The 20,868-nt window shown below is 38.1% G+C and overlaps 1 protein-coding gene across 1 annotated transcript in view; it reads left to right on the top strand.

Moving 5' to 3' along the window:
- Nucleotides 1-20,868, top strand: part of ulk4 (unc-51 like kinase 4) — a 138,315-nt gene that overhangs the window by 117,045 nt on the left and 402 nt on the right. The window contains exon 35 of the mRNA XM_056763081.1: nucleotides 1,265-1,450. Coding sequence (XP_056619059.1) covers nucleotides 1,265-1,450 — 186 coding nt within the window. The remainder of the gene's footprint in view (nucleotides 1-1,264; nucleotides 1,451-20,868) is intronic.

Here is a 20,868-nt window from a genome sequence, read left to right as displayed (position 1 = left end):
CTAAAACATTTAGTAGTTCTGTCATTTTTTAATCACTTGTCTATGTTAAATAAAACGGCCTCTTTATAGAAAACACTATATTTTAAATAAAGAAACAAATAAGGTTAAGAAGCTCTTTGTAATATTTTTGTTGTTTAAATCTTTGCAAACAAATTTAATGTCCCAGTGAAATGAAAGATTACAATTCCTGTTTGTTCATGAAATATATCAGAGTTTATTATGAAAAGCTTACCAATGTGCGTCCTTCTATTTTTAAAATTCATGCGCCCTCATAATCTTCAGTTAAAATCCGAAAATTCACTTCCGCCCTCTGGTAACTATCCATCTCAAATGATGACGGCATGGGCGGATTATCCATTAACTCCTCCCTTTCAACTGTCAGTCTGCTGCCAGTTCCATGTCAAAATTCAACGGCTGTTTTTATACATCCAATCAAATCGCAGATAAAATAATCTAGCCACGCCCACAGTTTTTTCTCATTCGAAATTCCGGACGATCGGAACTTACGATTCATGGGGACTTTAACAAACATGACCAATTCGCTTGTTAAGTCTGATGTCACGCACCGCCATGGAAGGTAATATACTGTTTCCGGGTCCAAACGCACAATAAGATGCTACAAGCAAACAACAAAAAATCGTTTTATACTCTCATGGCGAGCTGTAAGACTTTTGGAAAATTAAACCTTTATCTTCGTGACGAAATCCCACATGGCCAGTCAGTGATATGTTTTCCTTATTTATTCAAATATTGATGACGGAGAATCCGTAAGCTTGGGTACTGTAGTATATACTGTGAGTTAATAAATGCTCCGCTTGAATATGAGATGTGAGTAAACATTGCTCACTGAGCTGTACCCGCGATTGAAATGGATAGATGCTTGGACCTGGAAACGGTACAACCGAATAGTTTTGATTTATGGTAAAAAAAATGCTATACAAAAAACTCCCCAATACAATGTGACAGCAACATTATGCCTATAGACAATTTTGAGATTATCAGCATTTATTAGTAAATGTTTTAGCTTGGCGGAAGTATTACTGCCCCCTTGTATCAATTCCAAACATTTTCTATTCTCTGTGTTCGTGAATTTAGTGTATAGTTTGTGTTAAGAATATGTTTGGTCTCTGCAATTATGTGTACACCTCTTTATAAAATTGTAATGAATATAACTGCATGTCGTCTGCTGTGTTTAATGTGGAGTTCCTCCGATGCTTTTGTCAGTGTACTGATGTGCTTTCTCCTGTGTGTTTGTGTCGTGTAGTTGGCGTGTAATGACAGTGAGGTGTATGAGGAGACCAGTTCCTGTGTGTCTCTGCTGGCTCAGCTGTATGGAGGAGAGGGAGCCGACCGCCTCCAGCCGGAGGAGCTGCTCAGCCTGGCACATGCGTTACAGACACACACTGAACCCAGACAGCAGAAACTGCTCCTCCGAGTGCTCAAACGCATGGTGAGTGATTGCAAACACTGATCTGAGACCAGTGCGATGGAGAAAACCACACCTGAGGTGTCTCAAATGAATGCGTTATAAAGAATTTATAATGTGTGACAGAAACAGAACTTGATACATTTTTTATGTGTGTTATTACATGTTGATGCACACCATGTTGTTTTTGAAGAACATGAGTAATTTGTTAAGCAGGAGGATGAATATGAGGTTCAATCTTTATTTGAGCTGAACTTTCTATCAAAAATTATCATACAGATTTTTTCTTTTTTGTAATCATGGTTCTATAAGAAAGTATCGATGTGTGGTAAATTGAACCCTCTCTTAAATATTAGATGTGAGGCAGGCCGTGAACTGTTCTTCCTGTGCGGTGTGGCCTTGTGGGTCATTGAGAGGTTGAGCTCATCCCCACAGGAGGCAGAGGGCAGCACCCATCCTCTCATGACTGTTGATATAGTCTCTCTCTTTCTCTCTCAATCCTCTCATCCGCATGTGATTACGGGGGACTGTCCAATATCAGCAAGCACACAATATAAATCATCAGTCTGGATGAAAATAACACAGCAGGGTTGTTTACTCTCATTAGGCAAGCATTGAGTTTGTGAAAGTCAGTGTGTCATTGATCATTTTTAATTATGATGGGTGAGACCAGAGAATGACTGAGAATTTAAAATTAGAGTCCCTGTCATTATTCATGTGTGCCACAATTTGACACCATTATGATAAGCATTTATTTTATAATTAGCAATCTGGGCAGAGCGGATTTACATAATCATGTATCAAGTGATTCTTTTATTTTCACGATACTACTAAAGTCAACATGAAATCAGATTCACCGTGTTTATTTAATTTATGTTCCTGGTATTATCCGTAATTAGTTGATTTTTTTTAAAGAAAACGCTTTACTCAAAGACTTTTATTAAAATATTATAAATTGCGTGAAATCTAAAACTATCTTTTCTTCATATCTTAAAAGACCCTTTCTTAGCTTTTGTCAGATAGCTTTATGTATTTACCCTTCCCTTACAACCACCCCTATTATACTAGTGATAAATGATATGATTAAACCCCATCCCAACTTTTTCTGTTGCATATCCTTTTTCAATGTGATATTACTGATGTAAAATGGACTGCAAATGGCATTTCCTGTTGGCTTTATACTGCGTTCTTACAGGGTCTCATTACTTGAGTGTATATATATATATATATATATATATATGTGTTATCGCTTGTGTTTTTATTGCCAGTCTATTAGATACACTTGTTTGTGTGTGGGTAGGATTGAGTACATATGTGGATGTAGAATATTATGGCTAAGGTGTTGTTTGTGAATACATGGTGATTCTCTTAATGTGGTGGTTGTGTGTGTGTGTGTGCTCTGCATTGTGTTCAAACCATCAGTGCTTGGATGACTTCATCTGTACTCAAACACTGCAGATATTTGGAGAGGAGCTGTTGGCTTTGACAGACTCCAGAGAGAAGAGAGTGACTTCATCCAAATAAATCACACACGCACACACACACACACACACACTGCCCCGCAATAAACTCATGCTGACACTTCAGGACAATTCACTCATATGAAAGATACACAGAGGCTTGACGATAGTATTTTCACTTTGATTGTTTTGTTGACACAGCATTCCACTCAAATGAAAGTAAAAGAACAAGGGGCAGCTTGCACCCCTAAAATGAATCTTCTTTCATCACTTCGTCATTGCTGTATGACTTTCTTTATTATTTAGAACACAAAGATATCTTTGAAGAATGCTGGTGACCGAACAACATTGAACCCAGTTGACTTCCATTGTATGGGCACAAAAACACTGAGACATTTCTCAAATTGTTTGCGTTTCACCCAAGACATGTACTTGTACAGGTTTTGAATGATATGAGGCTGGATAAATGCCAGATTTTTTCATTAAGCAATGCAAGTTTCCATGATAAATTCAGATTTGGATAGTCATAGGAATTTTTAAGTCTTATGGGGCCAGTTGCATAAACTTTAGCAATTATTTAAGACCAATCAGTATTACTTTTCAGATTTCAATTAAACCGATCTTTCTTTTTATATCACTGACTTCAAGAAGTTATGGCCAATGTTGAAGAAAAAACTGGATGACTAATTTATAAGACGAGTCCAAGTAGTTTATGCACCGGCCTCTGCTCTGCAAAATCATAGACCATAGTAAACACACATTTTTCAAGTTATGCAAGCACCAAAATAACTCACCAGCAAAAAATTGCTCTTTGTGAATGTTATGTATATTGATTTTGGTTTTAAATCTTTCCTCCAGTTGTTTTGGATTTGATTCGGGGATAATTGGGTGATAAAGTATGGGTTATAGTCTGTGTATTGATTTATCGACATCAATACAGTGAAAACAGTTCAGTCCCCCCGGACAAGAACCAGATCAGTTTCTCATGGTGTCAACAAACCTTTCATGCATTCCAGCATAAAAAACATCCAAAGAGAGAAATACTTCACAGTTAAAGATGTGTTTGTGTAGATCTCAGCCTGCCACATTATCACAGATCTGCAGCAGAATGAAGGAAATTATTTCTGCTTTTGTAACATGTGTGTGTGTTTGTAACCGAGCACACTGTGTTGTCGGTCGAAGCCATTGAAACGGATCTTGTATATCATTGAGGCTTTTAAACTGGAGCTGTAGCCCAGGGCTGATATCTCATCACACATTCCTCTCTCACACGATCAAATGCGTATCCGGTGAGGTCACACACCTTGAATGTGACTTGATCTGTGTGTGTGATCTCTAGGGGGGAAAATATGTGTGGCTACTATCAGCGCATTGTACACTTTGTCTTAAAATAGAAACCAATTTCTACTTTAGAAAACATTTTTAATGAATCAGACCATATTTGAAAAAGACATTTCAAGGCTTAAAGGAAACTGTGCTAGTGATGCAGAGAGCTGCATCTCAGCATCTGTCACACCCATCTACTTTCTCCTCTCTCTATGCGTGATCCCTGTATAACAGTTCTGATTTCATCATTCGAGCGTAAGTATAATTTGTGTATGTTTCAGCATCTCATGCTTTTGTTGACGCCGCACCTTGACTCCATTGATCATCCACCTCTGCTTCTCTCCAGGATCTTCTCCCTCCATCAAGAGCTATTATAGGCCTCATTAGTGTCAACAAGCCAGATCACAACACTTCTCCTGTTTTAACTCTTTCATCTGACTCTTGCTGTCTCCACCTGTCTATATCGCTCTCACTGCTTTACATAGTGATGTTAATAATCCTTTCTGCTTTTTTAGTCGAAAAGTTTTAAAGAGGAAAGCGTGAATGCATCTAAACCTATTTTGTGTCACGTGATTAACAAAGCATGATATTGACTGTGCTTGCTCTATTGACCGGACTTACACACAGTCTTCATCATTCTCAATCTGAGCAGAATGCAGGTTGGCGCTCGGGATGTGCATTGTGGTTGAGTAGTCAACAGATGAATCACCCGACTGCTCCGGGTGAGAAAGAGGGCGATGGACATCATCAGTATTTTTTTTTTTTAGACATACACCGATACAAAATTTTTCCACCGAAACAGATTTTCGATTATTCAGAGTGATATCCATTGCTGACCGATTCTGAAGATTAAATAAATATTTATTTAATTTAAGTGATAGTTCTCCCAAAAATGAAAATTCTGTCATTATTTACTCACACTCTTGTCATGTCAAGCCTCTATGACTTTCTTTCTTCCGCAAAACACAAAAGAGGATATTTTGAAGAATGTTGTTCCGGACCTCCATTCACTGGCATTGTTCCATACAATCGAAGTGTATTGAGGACAGTGCTTTTCGGTTACCCGCTTTCTTCAAAATATTCTCTTTTGTGTTTTGCAGAAGAAAGAAAGTCATAAAGGTTCGAAATGACAAGAGGTTGAGTAATGATGACAAAATTTTCATTTTCACTTTAAGAAATATAAATTTATTCTTCAGAATCGGTTTTGAAAATTTTGGGTGAATATCCCTTTAACTTACTTGAACGTCAAACTGTTGATGAGTCTTAACATGTTCAAACAGAGCGTAATTTGTTGCATTAACAGGAAACGGTATGAAAAATTACTTTAATTTAAAAATGATGGCCCGATATATCATTGCATGTCTACCATCTTTTATATGGTTAGTCTTAGGTCCAAGTCATCTTTGACTATTGCTCTACTGTATATATAAACTATTTAGAGTATTACAAGGTTTCACCCAAATCAATTTTTAACATTATGTATGTGATTAAAGCAAGAAATGACGGTTTAAGGTTCACACAAGATGTTTCTAGCACAGCGGTCATTCTTAACAGTATGTGCTCATACTCTTCTCATTTCTATTTGTTTTTAAATCAGATGTGATGCCAGCACTAATGTGGCCGCCAATTATTATCCAGGGTCTGAACTAAAGGGATTCCAATCCATAATAAGGCACCAGGATGCCCAACAAGAAACTGGACTTTACTTATGGTTTTTAATGGGATAAATGAAAATGCAGCACACAAAAATACAGGAATCACAGACGTTCCTATTCGCGCAGTATTTGATTTCTCAATGGACTCTAGATATGAGGTCATTTTCTCCATGGTTTTTTCCAAAGGTTTGTGCGAGTGAAAATTCATCAGTGTTTGATTCATTCGGGATTGAAATCAGAAACTACTCCTGTGAAACAAATGTACCTAACTTGTTCAGGGAATACTATTCCTATCCAAATAGGATTTAGGCTGGAACTTGTCTGTCTCGAGTTCATCGGCATGTGGCAAAGACTTTTTACTGATTTTCCAGACGCATAGAGGGGAAAGTAGCCTTTGGGATTTGTGTTTGTGCATATGCATTCGCTGAAGCATGTCTGTTGTTTGTGTATTTGATTCATGACTTGCTGTCCCTGTCCTAATTACACACGCGTTCCGTCACCGAAGCGCTAATGGAACGAAATGACCTGGTCACATTACTGCCCTCATCTGCTGTCTGCCTGCCAACACTACTGGAGATAAATCACCCCGTCGGGCGTTTCTTTCACACACACAATGCTCGTATTTCTCTGATGTGCTGCTGTATGTGTGGTATTATATTGTCATGTCTGATTCTACCTAATGATTCAGTCTCTAGAGAAAACTGTTGTGCTGTGATGTGTGTCGAGCGTGAGTAATTAGCTTCCTTCGCACACGCAAACTGCGCTGTTTGTTTCTTCATAACCCTTTGCGGTTTGATATCGCAGCTTTATTTGTTAGTTTGATTCTTTTCATTTAAACTTTCCCTGACTCCCTGCATTAAAACCAATTAGTTTCGCTGATATGTGGTGGTTGCTGAGGTAATAATGCCTGTTATTCTTTTGTGCTGTCCACATCAGTGATGCCTCAAATTGTGCAGCTTGTTGAAGAGAGATTTTACCGAAAAGGGAAACTCACCCTCACGCCATACTAGAAGTTGTTAAGTTGAAAAGTAATTGGTAGGTTATCTATTCCATTTATGCTATCATACAATACCGAAGTAAAGAATTCTGTTTCCATCTTTGTAGGGGCGTTTTTTGTTCTGAAATGACTTTACACCTGTGTACAAGTCATTCGATGAGTCTTTTACTCAAAGGTGTTCAGCAGGGTTCAGGTCTGGGACCAGTCAAGTTTCTTCTACATTAGATTGAATCAATCATTTCTATTTAAAACTTGCTTTGTGCTAAGGGACATTATCATGTCGGAATAGAAAAGGTCCCTGCCCAAACTGTTGCAATACAACTAGAAGTGTACCACTGTCCAGAATATCATTGTATGCTGTAGCATTAAGATTTGTGTTCACAGTTATGACTCAATAAGTACTCAAACCTGTTCATTAGAAGGGGCGTCCCAATACTTTTGTTCCTTATAGTACACAAACTCTCAATTGGAGGGTTTTATTTTTTCTGAAAGGAAATGATAGAATTAATAGTTTAAGCATTTAATGAGATGAAACTGTTAAGAGCGCTTAATTAAAAAATGGTGACACACTGATATTTAATTGGATCTCATTTGTCTTGTGACTTAATTAAGTCACAAGATGTGAAGAAACCATTTCAAGTTATCTATTTAAGCCGTTTCAAAATTGCAAGTTATCTATTTTAACTATTTCAAGTGATCTACTTCAGCCATTTCAAGATTTCAAGTTATTTATTTAAACTTTCAAAATGTCAAGTGATCTATTTCAACCATTTCAAGATTTCAAGTTATTTATTTAAACTTTCAAAATGTCAAGTGATCTATTTCAACCATTTCAAGATTTCAAGTTATCTTTTTCAGCCATTTCAAGATCTCAATTTATTTCAATTACGAGTCGACACGTTTGCATTGAGTCCTTAAGTGTTTGATTTGGTTTTAGTTTCCTTAAATAAGCAAGAAAATTTAACATTTTCATACATAAAACGTTTTGCTTCATGAGACATTTTTAACCCTTCAGAGAAGTTTATGGATGTGTGTTTTATGGAGATTTCATATTTTGGAATCTAATTCTGTATATAAAGTATATACAATTTTATTTATTTATTTTAATAAAAATCACCGTTTGCATTCAACATTAAGATGTTCCTTAAATTATGAGGGATTCATTTTTTGATCATTTCGTTTTCCGGTAAACTATACCTTAAATCAGTGGTTCTCAATTTTTTTAGTGGCTTAAGTAACTCCTTTTTATGACTTCTCAAGTCAAGTACCCATTGACCAGACAACAACATTTACCGTGAAAGTCAGTGAAATGAGGGACAAACAGTTATTATATCTAAAATTATTAATTTATTTTTCATGCATCTTTGTGTAGTCCTAATTTCATATAAAAATGCTATATCATAATTTATTGATTTTCATTATTTAATCCTAAATGTCAGTTTCTCTCAGGTGCCCCCTGCAGTACCCCCATTTGAGAACCACTGCCTTAAATAAAAGGTCCACTGTAACTTCTAGACGTTCGTACGAATCCCATAAAGACATGATATAAACTTGCCTGTTGTTTTCTTCGTCTTGGGTGAGGCCTGCCAGCCACCCCAACCACTATAATATAATGTTACAAACCACATTGGTAACTGCATAGCAACCCCTGGGAACCACACACAGCTTTGTGATGACAACATGTGCAATACTTTTTCCGATAATGTAGAACAAGTTCAGCTGTGCTATACAATTCTTACGGTGCTCGTGTGGGCAGCATTAGCTTGAGTCCAGCGCACATCATCTCAACATCGGTTTTCTCACCTCCCCCCAAATATATCTATCTCATCCTGTCAATAAAAAGTTCCAAAAGGGCCAAAAGCACAACATGATTCTCATCATTATGATTTTCGCTCCCCTGCCGCGGCGATCCCTCACCCGGACCGGGAGGACACGAGTGTGACTGCTGTTCTACATTCTCCATCAGTTCGGCGTGCAGCGGTGACAACGAAAGCGGCGAATGAGGAGACAGCGAGAGGCAGGGAAGGGACAGAGGTAGCGAGACATTCCCTGAGATACACATCACACGCTGCTCTCAGGGTAGCAGAATGTGGCAGTGTGTATCGAGCGCATGAATAATGTAGAGGAAGGAGCAGGACAGTGGTTCTAGCAGACGCTCGCTCGTACACAAACACGCGCGCGCACTTTTGCACAGCCAGCTCCCACTCCTGGGACTCGGAACCGTGCTCATTAGCTGTGCTGCGGCCACCCCTGCAGACTGAAGCCCCTCACAGCGTGACAGTAGCACAATGGCCTCGTCGCTCAGCCCAGCTGCGGCATGAAAGAGTATTGACCCAGGTACGACGCCTCGGGCCACCGGCCTACACTTACAAGCGTGCATTTGCACACTCCTCCATGGGCAAAACTTGTTTTCCAAAGATGAACCGTCATGGCTGGGTATGGCGCTGCTGGCCACAGACGAAGGTGTGAGCTGAATTGACAATGAGGAGGGGAACAGGAAAGGGGAGTGACTTTGCAGTGATTGACATGATGTGGTCAGATTCTGGTCATCGAAAAGGGTAGTTAACCTTACCTCATAATGAAAGTTCTTCCTTTATTCACTCATCCTCATGTCATTCCAAACCTGTATGACTTGCTTTCTTCTGAGGAACACCAAAGGAAATTTTGAAGAACGTTGGGAACCAAACAACATTGGCCACCATTGACTTCTATTGAAAACCACCGAGACAATCCTCAAAATGTTGTCTTTTGTGTTAAACGGGTAACAAGGTTTTAAACGACATGAGGTGAATAAATGATGACTTATTTTGAGAAGAACTATCCTTTTAAAACCAAGCTATTTCCATACCGTCAATGGAGTTCACATCTGCCTCTGGATCAGCGTTTGAATACCTCAAAACTCCAAGTCTGTGTTTTCACTCCCATCCTCTGAGGTGTTGAAAGTCACTAACTGGAACTTTCACATGTTTTCTGTCTGTTGGGGATGGAAGAAGCTTCCACCCTTCACGCGTTCTGCTGAGACCATCACATCGTACAAGAAACTGCTGAAGTCGTAGCTCTTCCATGACTTCTTAACTATCTCATAACTATGTAAACAAAGGCACCTTTCTATTCCCTAAAAATACTTTCCACTTCTCTGCACTTGTACTACTCTTATTTGCTGGTACACCTGCATTTTTGCAGCTCTGAAGGTGTTACCTTCCTTACAATCTATTGTTGTGTATTTGCCTGATTTGTAAGTCGCTTTACAAGGAATCTTTAGATTTATGGATGCAATCTATAAAATAGATACCTGGAAGATATTTTTTTTCAGATGTTGCTCTTTTCCTCAGTTCTCTTGAAGTATAAACTTAGTCACAGATGTTTCTCTTAATTTGGCTTTGGAGAATAAATATAGAAACAAATGAGACAATTAAAGTTAAATCACAGGAAGAGTATGGAGGTGTAACATGAATGTAGATTGTATTATTTATCTGGATTTGGGTAAGTGTTTGAGTTCATATTTAAATTCTTAAAATCTTTTTTAACTTGATGACAGATTAAGCAAATCCAAGCTTTGTTTGTGAGACTTTGGTTTTTTCTTCAACTCATTTGTGAGACATTAGTGAGATTTCTGGGTCTTTTTTCTCCGGAAGACGCAGTAGACTTGAACAAAAGTTTCCATTTACTCTCTTTAATGTCTTTCATGTCTTATAAGATCTGTGAAGTTCTTTCTCGTGTGTAATTGATGAAGCAGCTAAATAAAGTTTAAATATGAAACATGAAGCCCAGACATTTCTCCAGTAGTTGGTCGTGATGTTACCAGTAATTGTTACTCGCCGTTGACCTTGTCCCAGATTGATTTTATTGGTTAGCGCACTGTCAATGTCACATTGTATTTCCGCCTCCACAGCACCCATTCTTACTGTATTTGTCTACTCTGTCTCTTTCGTTCTGTTTTCTTTATCTGTCCTCTATCAGTTCCATCTGCTCTGCATTGTGTCTGTAATAAAAACAATGCTCCTCATCTCTCTACTTATCGCTGTAGATCTGCATTATCTCACACAATTATCGGCTCCAGAAACAGCTCGCGCGTTGGGATTTGAGTGCTGGAGTGCTGCATACCACACACTTGCAGAAAAGTTTTGCTGGGGTTGAACTAGACGCCAACTCAGGTGTGCGAGCCTTTGCCAACAATTTGGTCTTAGTCTTGTGCTTAAAACCAGAAAAAATACGAAAGATTCTTATTTCACTGCCAGGGTGGGCAGAATCTATCCTCAGGACAAAGACAATCATTGTTTGGGTTTAAAGCAACACTTTGTAGTTTTTTCGATATTAAAATAATCTCTCTCAAATTATTTCAGTGGTAAAATGACTCTTAACCGGACAAATTATACTGCCGATGCTGCCTGAGCAGCCTCATAGCGGCTACAACCACACTCTGTAAGTTCTGTGTTTGGATCGGTACACACAGCCCTGCCTATTCCCTGCCTAGGAAGAGCGCGATTTGGTTTCCAAATGACGTTCCTGAATTAACCGGTTCCATCAGTTTAGTAAATAAATGTACGCACATTGCCCACGTGGAAGCTTATACAGCAACATTATTTACGACACTGTAAACAGACAATTGCACCACATTGGGGAGACGTGAGCAAATGTTCTATAGTGTTGCTTTAAAGGGGTCATAAGACACGGCTTAAACAAATATTATTGTTTGCTTTAGATGTAATACAATGTGTATACACGATTTAAGGTTAAAAAACGCTGTATTTTCCACATACCGTGCATGTTTGTATCTCTTCTTTGCTCCGCCTCTCTGAAACGCGCTGAAATTTACAAAGCTCATCGCTCTGAAAAGCGAGGTGTGCTATGATTGGCCAGGTCACTAGTGCGTAGTGATCAGTTGAATACTGTATGGAAATGTAACGACTTGACGGCGATGGTAAAATGAGATTTAAAGGACCGCCCACATTACTTGCGTGTAGATTTGGGCGGTTTTAGTCAAATCAATCCACGAGCTGACGTCAAGTTTTGTGGGTGTGGTTCCACGAGGCGTTTTGGGCAGGTCTGGGTGGGTATTCGCTTCTAAATAAATACATATTTTGTTCCGACACTTTAATTTTTGCAATTTAACGTGTATTATACATGCATGGGCAACTTATAACACACAAAAGACAAAGAAAATAAGTACGGAATGATCCGGCGAATTTAACACCAAGGACCGTGTCAAGTTTTTTTATTATTTATCATAAGCTCATAAACTAGGTTTATTTGCACTGCTTTTCGTAGATTGCGTTAGTCACTCTCATCTGTGATTCTATAAATTCCTCTCTAGTGTTTATTTCAGAATTTGTTAAATTGAAAAAGAATTTTAGATCCAGATTCACTCTCAAGACTCTAGCACCTCCGTCACAAGGTGCCAGACTTCTGGCATATTCTACACCCATCTCTTCAATCACCACTTTTTCCTTCTGCTTCATGCCATCCTGCATCTTACAACTGTGATGAATCGAGACGGGCCGACACTCGCGTCTTCAGAATTTCCAATCAGATGAAAGACTGATGAACTGAAACCGGTTTGACGCAGGACTCAACCGGACAAGCTTTCGAGTGACAAACGATCGCTGTTTTATGAATCCTGCAGCTTTCACCACAAATGCGAGCGCATTATATTTATGCAAATGAGTCAAATTAATTTGCATTGTTCTTGTTTTTCGGAGTTACAGAGAGCACTTATTCACACGCAAGTGGGCAAGTGACAAAGGGTTTCAATTAAAGCATTGAAAACCAAGCTCGCTCGTCCCTCTCTCGCCCCGGCCATCAACAAAGGCTTTTAATTAGTATTCATTAATTGCGGCACTGTCAAATCGGCGCGTGCTTATTTTTATCAAGCCATCAAAGACCTCACTAATAGCTTCATAATATCACAAACAGATCCGGCACACGATGAAGGGCTTTTCAAGGAACAGTACAAAGGCTAAAGAGGAAGAGGGCTCCATTTCACGCCCAGAGCGCACAAAACATGGGGTCAGGATGGGTACTGCATTTTTCGAGTGCTTTGTTTTATAAGGAGAGCGGAGAGGCGCTGTTTGTGAGTCACGGTTGATCCGAGTTGTACGTGGGGATAGGTGATGGTAGGTTTACTTGTATGCGAAAGCTTTTCTTTATAGATCTTTATACATTTTGAGTGTTTCATCAAGATCTTTCGGGATAAAAGCATGTTTGCTGAGCAGCGTGTATGAGTCATAATCAAATCACATTAAGGTTCGCACATCTCCCAGGTGCTTGTGTACAACTACACCTTCAGGCTCAATGAAGACATCAACGGTGTTATAAATGTCATCTAGTTCATTAAATGTCATCAAACCTTCAGTGACAGCAGACAGTCTGTGTTCTTTACAACTAACACGAGCTATCAAACTTCTGTTGTTGTTGGTTTAAGCAGTAATAATTGTAATGCTCGACTTTGTAACTGCATACCAACACCCTGGCAACCATGCTAGCATTATGACTACAAGTTTTACCCAGGCAGAAAATCTATTTAAAATCTATTTTATTGAGTTTATGCTTGAACTTGATTGACGATCTCTGAAGAAGCACGCTATTAACATTCGAGTCTGCCTCTTTGCCCGCTGCCCTCATCTCTTCTGTTGGGTTCTTTGTACACCGTGAGAATTGAGGTCAGACTGAAGAAACTTAATGTAATTTAATGTTCCCTTTGAGTCGTCACGATTCATTCTGCTGTTCTGTCCTCTGTACTTTATGTAGCACTTGAAAAAGAGAGATGCTCTGAGAGAAAAGTCTACAAAAGTGCTACAAGGTTAAATTCTTTGCTCTCAATCATGTTTACCTGAAGTTACAGCTGATGTGACGGGTATTCCTAACTGTTTTATGAGGTGGCTACTTAGTATGACTTCGTATGATGTGAATCGTATGGTTCTTAGAAAAAGCAATTCCGAAGCACCTCCCCTAACTCCACCCCCAAACCTAACCGGTGTATGAGGGAGACCTTCGAAATTAAACGCATGTCCAAATTCGTTGTATTCATGAAATGGGAAAAAACAATGTATACTTTTTAAGTGTGTAAGCACTTTTTAATACTTTTTATTGGTTAGATATTTGCAAAACCCAGTGACAAACAAATCATAAATGTAATTGGTACTGTTACTAGCCATTTTGGAAGTCTGCAACTAGCTTGTATTTCTTACCTACATAGAGAACAAAAAAAGTGGAAAAAAACACAGACAAATATGTCAAAGTAGGATAATACTTCAATAGTTTTAAAGACATGGGAACCATTTTAGCATTTTACAAATAAGGCTTAAAACATGGACTATTATATGAATCTACCACTGCATTTACATCTGTAGAGTCTTATCACAATACTTTTTATAAAGTGATTAATAGAGTTTCATGTCTTAAAGATGCTGTGTAATTTGGATCTAGTATCAGAAATACAAGATAATATACATAACTATGTCTTCAGAGATGTATTAAGCCCTCACATAATGAAGTGTTATGTTTTTATGACCTTAGAATCAGCTATTTCTATCTACACACACATGTAATTCACCATGTTGTTTCTACAGTAGCCGTAATGGACAAACTGTTCAACAGTGTTCTACAGTGTTTTGTAAATATAGGATCTCCTTCAGCAAAGAAGCGAAACTGTGACTTTGTTCTGTGTCAGCCACCATAGTGCTTTCAAAGGGAGGGGTGGAGTGAGCCGTTGGTTGCAATTCGCAACCTCACTGCTAGATGCCGCTAAATGTCATACACTGGACCTTTAAACTTAAAGTAAACTTTGTTTCAGCAGCCCATTCGCACCAATTGCGTATAAATAACACGCGCTGTGCATTATCGTATAATAAGGACGGCAAATTGCGATTTTGCGTGCATAAATACGCCTTTTTTTGCGTGCATATGATACGCCAATTAGCGCGTTTGCATATTAAACAGCAATTTGTCTCATTACCCTGTCCCCTAACCCAAAGCCTAAACCTAATGTTAGCGTCCGTGCATATTATAACCTCTACCCTAACCCAAACCCTAAACCTAACCTTATTATTTTAATTATTTCAGTGTTTCCTCTTCATGTACGTTTTAAAATGGCTGCTCTCCACCGAGGTACAGGCAAACATTGGCGTATCATGTGCACTCAAAATCGCAATTTGGCGTACGTATTAGACGATAATGCAAAAGCGTGTTATTTATACACAATTGGGTGCGATCAGGTTGGTTTCAGAGATGACCGAATGCTTTTATATCACGCAAACTGTTTGTTTTCTCATAAACGACTGTATTTCTTCACCTCTGTGTGTGTTTAAGCTCATCTGGTCATCTTGTATATGCTTAAGCAGCCTAACGTGTGTGTGGCACGTGTTGGTTTGTTGCGGATGGGTTGAGTTCATCTCCACCTCTCATCTTGCCCTCTTATCAGAGCTGCAGGTCGTGCACTCGAGCAAAGGAGTGCAGGGAACATAAAGTCTCCCTTAAGACCGCATCTGAGAATCTGTTATACTAATATGCTAATAGACATGTTAATTCAGTTGGTAATTACAAGGACTTGTGTACTGTTCCATGTTTGCCTTTGAAGTGGGGAAAGTAAGGAGCTGCTTGCATATTTAATTTGCAACACAGCTTGTTTAGGTTTAAGAGGAAGAAGAAAACGTTTATTTTGGGGATAGTTTGTGATCAGTTTCTATTTTATTTGAATTGTATCTTCCTCTTGCAGTTATTTGACAATTGTGTGACTTTGTTGCTGAGGGGCTTCACGTTGTATCTGTTTTTGGCACATGGTCCACTTGAATGTTATCTTACATATTATATTGTTATTATTTCACCTTTACAAGGCATTGCTAGAAATGGGTTTCAGTTTGTATGTTCTTGACTAATCCTGTTCCTTCACAAATATCCCAAATACTATTATAGCATATCACATCATTGCATGAAAATGACAGTCGCGTGACATCATATCAACAGCTTTCACTGAATCTAATTTCTATTCGCTTTGTTGCAGCATGTCACTGTCACTTTGAATGCATTGTCATCTCTAACACATGCACGTTTTCTGTAACATTTCTCTTTTCTTCATATTTTCCCCATCCTTGTATCTTTTCAGCATTTCTCACTTTTAAAGAACTCAACCCGGCATCTTCGTCCACACTAGCATTTTAGGGGCTGCCCATCCACACTAGTATGTCTGAAAACGCTTGAATCCGTGCACTGCGCATGAATAAATGTAAGATGCTTCAACCTGCTACATTTCTGTCAGGAATTTATTTACATCTTATAGAAAAAGAAGAACATCCTGTTGCAGTTTTTTAACACTACACAAACATTTGAAAAAAAAAATACAACCAACAGAACCAAATTAAAATGCTAAACACATATTTTGAAGAATGAATAAAATACTTTGAAACTATTTTTTTAAAGTTGTGTTTCACTTTAATTTTTTCTTTTTTTTTTCTTTATGAAGTTTAACATGCTGAATACGAAAATCACATTCATTTGTTTCAACCAGTGATGGTACTGAGATATTAAAAAGATTAAAAATATGAAACCGGAAGTGCTTCTGAACTTTTCCTTTACGTCTAGCGAAGTGGTCTATAATGTCCCAGCAATGTACGAAAGGCGAAGAGTTTTTTAAATGGATGGACAATGAGGTAAAGATGTTGCTGCGAGTAACACAAGACTAATTGCTTGCAAAAGCAATTGAAAATGCGTTGCGCTCCCAACCAACAACATTCAGTCTCCTTCAAAGAAATGCAATCTAACTAACATCAATCAAATTTGTCAAATTTGAGAGCAGCCAAAACAAGTGCATCACATGAAGAAAAACACATCATCACTTTCGAAAGTATCTGCTTTCGTTGTTCACACTTCAACACAAAATGGACGTTTCCAAATTGATCCACTTCAGAGAGCGTTTTTTCCCCCCAAAAGCTCAGTTTTGCCATCTCATTTCAGACAGAGAGCTAAAACGGAGAGAAAAATATTCTGTTTCAAACAAAACCATGTTAGTTTAGAAAGGACAGTACTCTGGGCACAATCACGCCAGCATTGAGTGTTGTGGGCATGTTGAGCAGATCATCTTCTCTGAGCCTCTCTTGAACACTTCTGCAGCGATTTCAAGAAACTCATTCTAGGTGCCTGTTCCAAAACAACCAGCTTCCTCCGCATCTGCTAACAACATCTGAGAGCTTTCTGTGGAAAGCCTCTTTATGAGTCATTCACTGTAGCTTTCTGCAAATTACTTCCTGACAAAAGGAAGAAAATTTCTCAGAGCAAGGGTCTGTTTATTTTCACAATTAACCATAATGCACTCAAGATAAAAAAGCATATTTGAGTTTCCAAATGTATTCCAATCATTATTGAAATGTTTGCACGAATATGCATGTGACATACAGCCGTGAGTTTTATTCCAACATTTTTCTTCCATTTCTTCATCATCGTTACACCATTATTTGAAAGAGTGTCATTGAGTGAATGAATGAATGAATATTCCTTTTTGTAAATTATTATTAATACATCTCTGAGTCAGGCTTTTTTCTGTCAGCAACAGTTGTCTATTGTGCACCAGATGTCCTCATTCTCTCTTTGTTTGCATGATTATTTACCGTAAGTAAAGCTGTACATAAAAGCACTCCCGCCTGTCATGGACCATGGTCGTATTGATGGATGGAGAGGTAATATGTCATGTATGGGGGATGAAGGAGCTCAGGAAAAGTATTAGAGTGACATGTTTTGTCGGGTACATAACCCTGTTGCTTAGTAACGGGTGCTCAGTGAGGCGGGCAGGCTGGTGGACTCGGGTGCTGACATCAGAGATAAGGAACACAGGCCTGTCTTCATACTCAGGGTTATTACCCTATTCATGCATCAAGGGCTTCTTTGAAATGTAGAAGAACAAAACAAACATTTTCGTCCTTTAGTGTCATAGGAGTTGTTCCAGATAGCACTAGTTCCATGACTGCACACGCTGTCACCCTGTTGTGTTTGCCTGGTTGTTTTGGAAGTGAAGGGAGCATTTTTTGAACATGCCGTCGCAATGTTTTGGCTTCTTCCTTAGATGTGGCTCAGCATGAAAGAGTGCGAGATATAAAACACAAAGCAAGACAAGCTTCTAAAGTGCCTTTTGCTGGTGAGTTGATCTCAATCTTTTCAGGGATTTTAGTGTGTATAGTCTAAACATGATTATGTCACTCACTTTAACATCTCAACATCCTAACAGCCATGCATCATGTCCAAAAATACCTTTGTGCCTCACCTGCTCCTGGCAGGAGGATTGAGAAAATGCTTCTTATTGGCACTTAAACTGTATTTGGCAAACGTCTGTTTGAGGCAATAGTGGTATTTTACTGATATTTCATGCAAATGTGAGGCATAAATGCTGCACTGGGAGCACTTTGAAAAAAATTGTGGCCAGTTTATTAAATCATACGTTTATTACTAAGCATCTGAATATTCTGTGTCGATATTCAGTTATACATTGTATTGTGATTATGCACATGCGCAATACTTTTATCGCACACACTTCAAAATTCTGTCAATGACTAGAAGTACCTCATTTTAAAATGGTTTACATTTCGAGAAAGCACATTTGCTCCTTTTCTTTCAACTGGTTTTACAACACTCTGTGTCTCTGTGTACTCTGTACAAAGGGCTAAATGAGCTTTGTATGCCTGATAAACTGTGGTGACCATTAAGCCCTGACACAGATTAATAAATGACTGTCATTTTCAAATATTTGTGGTATAACAGAGGTATTTCACATTTTAATCTGGACTAAAACATGCCAGTCTAGAAAATATTGGTTGAAAATGTTCTGATTGCTTATTATTGTTTTCTAAAGTTGTGTTGTTTTGCAAACAGTTGTTTATATTTTTTACTTATTTGTATTTACATTTAAATATTTAACGGTTTAAAAAAGTTTAAAACATTAACTAAAGCCTAGTCATGGATTATTCCAACTGCCCTATAAATAATGGCATTTGAGTAGTTTTTACAAAAATGCCTATAAACATTACTTGTGTGCATTTTTAAACAAAATTGCACTGATTTATTTTAAAACATGTCTGTGCACGCTGTTCTCTTTAGACGCTAGGGATGTCAAAAAGAGCACAGCACTGAAGTTTTTATAATACAATTCAATACTGTGATAATCAGTGCTAGAAATGACCAAGATTAATGGGGGCGATGGGGAGGCTCTAGTTGAGAAATGTTTAATATTTGTAAATGGATGCAGAAAATTCCACCTCATGTATTAAATGTGCATAGTGTTTGGAGGCTATTTATGGATAAAGGATTATCTCCCTGGTTAATTCCCATAATATTAATTTAAATTGTATATAAATTTGCCTAAAACAAGGCAAAAAGTGTACATTAAGAGTTCATTTTCAAAACAAGATTAAAAAAACATGTTTTTATGGTGCATTCCGTGTTAATGGATCAAACTGCAGTCGGTGTGTTTTGATTTAAGCCATAATAATAAAAAAATACAACTAAATAACAATAAAACACATTAAGAACATGGTAAAACAATAGAAAAGATGATTTTTTGAAAAAGCCAAAGTCCCGTTTTGGAAACAAACTCCTCACATTTAAAACAGTGATTGCAAGGTAACAAGGCAACCCAGAGAACACAGAAATCATTCAAAAGTCAATCTGCTTTAAACAGTGTGTTTTGTTCTGATATCTTACACATTCATAAAGACAATACCCGTCCAAAAAAGTCACCACCTGGGCAGTGCTATGATCTGGGCTTGCTGCAGTTGGTCAGGTCTAGGTGCAGCCAAGTTTTGTGCCCAAAGAATGAGGTCAGCTGAATATACTGAATGACCAGGTTATTCCATCAATGGGTTATTTATTCCCTGATGGCACGGACATATTCCAAGATGACAATGCCAGGTTTCATGGTGCTCAAATTGGGAAAGAGTGGTTCAGGAAGCATGAGACATCCTATTTACACATGGATGGGCCACTACAGAGTCCAGACCTTAACCCCATTGAGAAAATGAATTCAACTCTGGATGAGATAAATGTTGTGACATTGCAGGAGCTTATCCAAATGAGAAACGGCGAATGTGTGCTGTAATCAAAGAAAATGGCGGTCCAACGAAATAAGAGTTTGTGACTTTTTTTGGACTGGCAGTGTATCTTCATATTGCACCTAAATCAACAATGTTTTGCTATTGCAGTAAGTGTACTGTACTGGATTTTAACTGTGATCTGGGGTATGCTTCCCCTGAAGAAATGATGTATAATTGATCTAATATATTGGCCAGATATTATTGTCGATACAGTACGATACTATGATACTACAACATGAAAAATGGCCATTTATTGCCGATACTAATAATATACTGTGCATTCTTACTGTTTTTACAAGGTGGCTAATTTGTTCAAACCGTATACGAATCGATAGAACTAAACAGTACTGTAACCCCATCCATAAACCCAACCATCTCTACTTCCAAATCAGATCATACTAAAATGAACAACAGAGAAAGTAGGAATATAGATCTGAGAAACTAGATAGATACCCTGTAAAATAAATACAAATTGTTTTGAGATTGCGTTTGCTTGTCTTCTGTGTAGAAGGAAATAATGAAATACCTGGTGAAATGAAGTTACGTTGCTTTCAGGTTGTTACTCCTCAACCACTTCAATGCTTTTCTTTTCCATGTGATTTTTACCTAAACCCTATCATGATGAAATCCCTTATTTTTCACTGTAAATAAATAACCGTATGACTGTCATTATATTAGTACTCTGAGGTGTGCTGTGATTTGAGATACAATAGGTTCATGTGTTTTTGTAATATGAAACAATTGCCTGGGGGTGATGGTACTTTCTGGCTTCTGTATTAAATTTGAAAATTAAGATCGTAATGATACTATATTTCAATGCTTCTCGTATGAAAACCTGGCGGATAGATTGGTCTGTGAGTTATTAAATAAACTACAACCGCCTCCGGTAGCTGCAGATGAAGCGTCTATCCCGTGGTGTTCACTGACCCTCACT

The sequence above is a fragment of the Triplophysa dalaica genome, chromosome 12 (genome assembly GCF_015846415.1).
Source record: "Triplophysa dalaica isolate WHDGS20190420 chromosome 12, ASM1584641v1, whole genome shotgun sequence".
Taxonomy (NCBI): domain Eukaryota; kingdom Metazoa; phylum Chordata; class Actinopteri; order Cypriniformes; family Nemacheilidae; genus Triplophysa; species Triplophysa dalaica.
Note: the sequence above shows the minus strand (reverse complement) of the source record. Positions and strands in the feature narration are given on the sequence as shown.